At 28.4% G+C, this 6097-nt stretch overlaps 1 protein-coding gene across 1 annotated transcript; it reads right to left on the minus strand.

The window, feature by feature from the left end:
* On the minus strand, positions 2497 to 6097 carry LOC105172768 (receptor-like cytosolic serine/threonine-protein kinase RBK2; the record flags this gene model as incomplete). Its single annotated transcript, XM_020697410.1, is given in 6 exon segments — positions 2497 to 2679; positions 3151 to 3286; positions 3662 to 3741; positions 5084 to 5238; positions 5315 to 5566; positions 5966 to 6097. Coding segments are annotated over 6 exon segments (930 nt in total).

Here is a 6097-nt window from a genome sequence, read left to right on the forward strand (position 1 = left end):
TGCTTTGTCGAGTTGTATTCTTGTGCACACAAAAGCTCTTCTGAGTATGTCCTTCGAAAGAAATGCTTTTTATGTCCATTTGAGCAATTTGAATTTGCATCAGAACCCCTGAGTAGTGTAACAACCTATAAAAATGCGTTAGTAAACAAAAGCTGGTGCTCAAATTTCATATGAGACATTAGTTGTTAAGTTTAGTTTTAAGTGTACGTAGTCAATTTTATTAGGAATAGAATGAGGCAAACATGTTGATATCTTATTAAAAATATTGAATAATAATTAAGTGCATCGCGATCAGAAAAGTAAGGGATGGAGAAGCTTTTTAAAAATATTTTTTCAGTTGAAATTTCATAAATATGTTGTACGTTTTGCAATTTGAGAACACATTTTCCCAAAAAATTCTAAATATATCAAAAATTAGAACGTGCGAGTTATGTGCCGGCTTAAATTTGAGGACACATAACTTGCACGTGCTGTATTTCGATCAATTTTCAAGTTTAAGGCAAATATGTCCTCAAAGTGGAAAAAATTATTAAAATAATGGATTAAATTGCGAGTTCTACTTCTTAAAATATAAACACACTAAACATATATAATTACATGATCAAAATTGCAATAAAACTATAAATGTCACTATTATAAGTTTGTAACTATGATAATTGTAGGAAGAAATGAATATCCTTGTTTCCTTATTGCATTAACATTCTTCCTTGTGTAGGAAGAAAATACCCATAAATGAAACCTTTCTAGTACTAGGATTTAAAAATAAATCGAAGGTTGTCATTCTTAGTCTTCCAAACATGTCTTCTCCCCTAAAGTTTCTCTCAATCATGGAGCATCCCAAAAATTCTTAGGGTTTACGGCATGCAATTGTGTAGCGTTAAATTACATTGACATCCGCTACGGCTAGATTTAACTATACAAATATTTCTTGTTCTATGAAAAATTATAAGTACATCTCTTAAAATTGTAATTGTAATTATAAGTATACTCTTGAGCTAAATTATGTTGCTATCTCCTTAGGGGGTTTAGTTGTAACTTTGCAAAAGGTTATTTCTACCATTAGACCTAATCTTAGATGATGTTGATGTAATTTACTTAATTTAAAAATAATCTTATTGTCATTATGAAAAACATAGTAAAAAGTGTGTCTTTGGTTCAAAGTAAAACTTGATTCTAGATATTTTTTCATTCTGTTCTCTTACCCTTTTTCTTTTTCTTTTTTTTTCTTTTTTTTTTTTTGTATTTGCAGTTCTTCTTTGCTTAGTACTTTGGTTTAATTTTGGTGAATATGGGTGCATAAATTTTCATATTAATGCAATAATATGTATGTTTCATATACAAGAACATTATACCCCAAGTTGTATACTGATCTGAAATTTAGAACTTTTAAGTGCAATTGTAATGTGATGGAACTTTGATATAATATTTGTAAAATTTTGGGAGAAGGAAGAAACTAAGGTTTGGAATCGTTCAAGTGAGATGATGGGGGAAGTGAAAGGGGCAGAAAGAGGGAAACAATAGTAGTTTCACTTCAAGTTATTTGGTACGAGGAAGATAGATTAAGAAAATACTAGTTTTTGTAATTTTACTAATTAATATTTTCTCTTTTTTGTATTAAAAAATAAAAAAGTTGATATTATATTAAAAATAGTTTTTAGTTATAAAAAATTAAAATCTTATTAATAAAAATTTATATTTTGTAAAAAAGAACAAGAGAATTTGTTATTAATAAAAAATATCATCAAACAAAGAACAAAAATATTTTTTATTAATACAAAATATTTATGTTCGTTTACTCTAAACTATTCAATTTAAATTAAATAAACATTACTATCAATGCCCACAAAAACGAAATTAAATTCAAATACCAACAGTTTTATTGGTGATTTATTTATTTTTGTAAAATATAATTTACCTGTATTATCAAGAGGAATAAGATAAAAATTGAAAAAAAATTATGTCTATGGTTAATAGAATAAATAAAATAAATAATATTTACCTTTTGTCTTATAAAAATAAAATCGAGTAAAGCTGATTATCATTCTATGTTGTCATAGAGCTTTACGAGGTTATGTTATTAGTTTGTTTTTATAAAATAAAAAATATAAATCTGGACTTTAAATATAATTGTATACCTATGCATTTTAGTTACATTACTGTTCTTCACCACCAACATTTATTCTCATATGATTTGGATGATCCCCAACAATATTATAAATAATTGTAAATATTTTTCTATTTTAGTTCAATTATTAAATGATTTATTGAAACTAGGAATTCTAGAACATAAATAGTTACTAAAATAAGGGTTTTAACGTAATTTACCCCCATGCAATATTTGAAATGAGTAAAAAAATTAGTAAATTATCCCCTGTATTTTAGAAAACAAAACAAATTATGCCTTATCTAAACCATTGTTAGGGAGATAATTTGTTTCATTTTAAAAAACACAGGCAATAATTACAATAGTTTTTTTACATGAATTGTTTTTTTCATTTATCGTATGACAAAAAGATAATTGCATCTTGCCTGGTGCATTCGGGGCCTAAGAACTGGACTTTGTTCAGTACACATAGTTGCAGTTGAAACTACGTGGCCCATCTCTGTTGGATCATAATCGTTACTCAGAGAAGGATCCAGAACTTCCGTAATTGCATTGCTATCTAGCAAAGGTTTTGCCTGCGTATAAATACGATGAGAAACAAAATGTTGTTTCCATAAGTGGCAAGATCGACTAGTACAATAGTAGGGAATAAGTTTACTTATATTTTATTATTCGAACTATGTTTGTTTTAATATTTTGTTTTTAAACTTTTTTTTTTATTTTTTGTATCAACTTAACATTTCAACTTTGCGAAATATACATTTTGGCATATTTGACCATATTTTTTTTTTATTTTTCTATTGAAAATATATCACATGCTATGCATGTGCCAAAAATATCACATCACATAATATTTAAATATTATATGCACTGGATGCGATGTTTTTTCGACAAACAAACTTGATTGAAAAACAGTTATATATGAAAAAGTTTAAAATTTTGTAAAGTTGAAATGGTAAGATAACACAAACAAAATATTAGATGTCAAAGTATAAAAATAATTATAATTCAAATAAAAAAATATAATTAACACCAGGAAATAATACCCAAAGCAAAAGGCTTTTCTTTGATTCATCCAATGCAGGTCGTCCAGTTATAATCTCCAAAAGTAACACTCCAAAGGAAAATATATCGGTTTTCTCATCGAAGATCCCATGCATAAAGTACTCAGGAGCAAAGTATCTATTACAAAAATATGAAATGAGTGCTCATGTCATAATAGAACAAAAATTAAAAGGGAAAAATGCAAGCAACTCCCTTGTAATATTCCAAATCAGCAAATTACCCCTTTATGAAAAAATAAATAGCGATTTACCTTACTGTATTTTTTAAAATACAACAATTTATCCCCGTATGATTTTAAAATGAAGCAATTTACCTCCCTGTATAAGGAGGTAAACTGCTTCATTTTAAAAAATATAAAGAGGTAAATTGTTATATTTTTTTTATAGGGGGATAATGTGCTCATTTTCAATATCACAGGGGATAAATTGCTATTAACCCAAAATTAAAAGCCTAAATGAGATTAATTTGAATTAACGAAAGAAATTCACACACCCAAAAGTGCCTTCAAATTTTGTGGCATTGTTATGGGACCATTGTTTCGGTAACCATTTTGAGAGCCCAAAATCGCAGATCTGTTTGATAAATAGCTAAAGTCATAAACTCAAATAAAAAAATAAAGAAAATACAATAACAACTAACGAACAGAGCTTCACATCCATGCACGTCACTGTAACAAACTTGACAAATCAATGACATGGTGTTCGGTTATGTTTATAGAATGTTGGTGACTACTTCGTAAAAGTAGAGAGAGAATGTTGGAGATAGGAGAATTTATTGTTGGGGATAGAGGGGAATAGTAATTTTCGTCTTGTAATTTAGTATCTTTTTATTTTTTATCAGTTTTGTTATAAAATTCTCATTTTTGGCCTTGTAATTTATAAAAAAATAGTAATTTTGGTCTCATGACATATTTTCGGTACATATTTAATGGAAAATAGCATGTGGTCATTTTAGACTTTACACTTTTTGTATGTTACGGGATTCTCAATTTGATCCGATAACTTTAAAAAGGTAGCAATTTTGTTCCCATGCACTTAATGGTCACGTGGCCGTTTTCATTAAATATCTGGCGAAGATGTGTCATGGGACCAAAATTATTATTCTTTTAAAGTTATGAGACCAAAGTGAGAATCTCTTAACTAATGAGATAAAAAATAAAAATATCCTAAATTATAAGACGAGAAATGTCATTTCCCCTTTCATGGGAAATAACACCTAATTGTTCTAATACGCGGACCAACATCTCATCAAACATATTTATTTTCCCTATATAGATACTTAGCTATTGCATCCCCTTATGGATGGAAGTCAAGATAAAAACATATTAAAAGTAAAATGTTTCTAATTATGTTTTCTTAGTTCTGTTGTTAAAGGGGAAAAATGCAAGCAACCCCTTGTGTATTGTAAATGGGCAAATTAGTCCCTTATGATAAATAAATAGTGATTTACTTCTCTATATTTTTTAAAATACAACAATTTATCCCCTATGATTCTTAAAATAAAACAACTTACCTCCCTGTACAATGAGGTAAATTGCTTCATTTTAAAAAGTATAGGGGGGTAAATTACGATAATTTTTTCACAGGGGATAATGTGCTCATTTTCAATGTGACAGTGGGATAAATTGCTATTCATCCGTTGTTAAAGTGTTCCTATTTGTCGGATAAAAATATTTAGAGGAGGTGTTTCATTTGTTAAAATAATACATTATGTGGCTTATATGAATTTATAATAATTACTTATAGGATGAAAAATTATCTTATTACTTTCATCTTCTATATAAGAACTTATATTATTCAAATAAAAAATTCAAGACGAACAAGAGCATCTCCTTACGATAAACAATGTAAAATGACAAATAAATAAGATCATAATGTATGTAATTATACGCATAAATTTGAAAATGAATTGTACCTGAGGCTCGAAATCTTCCGATAATAGGATATTATCAGCTTTGATATCTCTATGAATAATTCGTCGTTCACAATATTCATGTAAATATAATAAGCCTTCTGCTATTCCGAGAATTATCTTATATCTTGTTCTCCAATCTAGTTTTTTTGTTGAATCTGGAAGAAGTATATTTGACTACTTAATAAAATTAAGCATCTATGATAAATAAAATAATGAAATTATGAAACATACTATGAAGAAGTGAACTCAAACTCCCAAACTTTGATAACTGGAGAACAAGATATACCCCTCCTTCAACTCCATAACCAACCATTTTTGTAGTGTTAGGATGCTTCACATGTGCAATTATTCCAATCTCAGACAAAAAGTTTACTACATGCTCCTCCGACACTCCTTTGTTGAGTCGTTTGATGGCAACAAGTTGTCCATCTGGCAAACATCCTTTGTAAACTTCAGCATAGCCACCCTTTCCAATTAGATTTTCTAATGCAACACAACAAACACCTTAAACATAAATTATACAAATATCATTTTATTCTATGTTGGTATTATTTTGGGAAAAATGCAAGCAACCCCCCTGTGATATTATAAATGAGCAAATTACCTCCTTATGAAAAAATAAATAGCGATTTACCTCCCTATATTTTTTAAAATACAACAATTTACCCCCTATGATTTTTAAAATGAAGCAATTTACTTTCCTAGGTAAATTGCTTCATTTTAAAAAAGTATAAGGGAGTAAATTGCTATAATTTTTTCATAGAGGGGTAATGTGCTCATTTTCAATATCACATGGGGGGTAAATTGCTATTCACCTGTAATATTTTTTATGGCATGTTTGATCCACAATAGAAAATAAAATTAAGATTTAATGTCACCAACCTTTGCTAAAGTTGTTTGTTGCAGTATGTAAGTCAGCCGAGGTAAAAGTTCTCCAAGCTGAATTGATTAGGTTTCTATCGATTTTCACATTTTCTCTAGTACTTTTGCTCTTTCTTCTCGCCATTTTAGAAA

The sequence above is a fragment of the Sesamum indicum genome, linkage group LG10 (genome assembly GCF_000512975.1).
Source record: "Sesamum indicum cultivar Zhongzhi No. 13 linkage group LG10, S_indicum_v1.0, whole genome shotgun sequence".
NCBI classification, from domain to species: Eukaryota; Viridiplantae; Streptophyta; class Magnoliopsida; order Lamiales; family Pedaliaceae; genus Sesamum; species Sesamum indicum.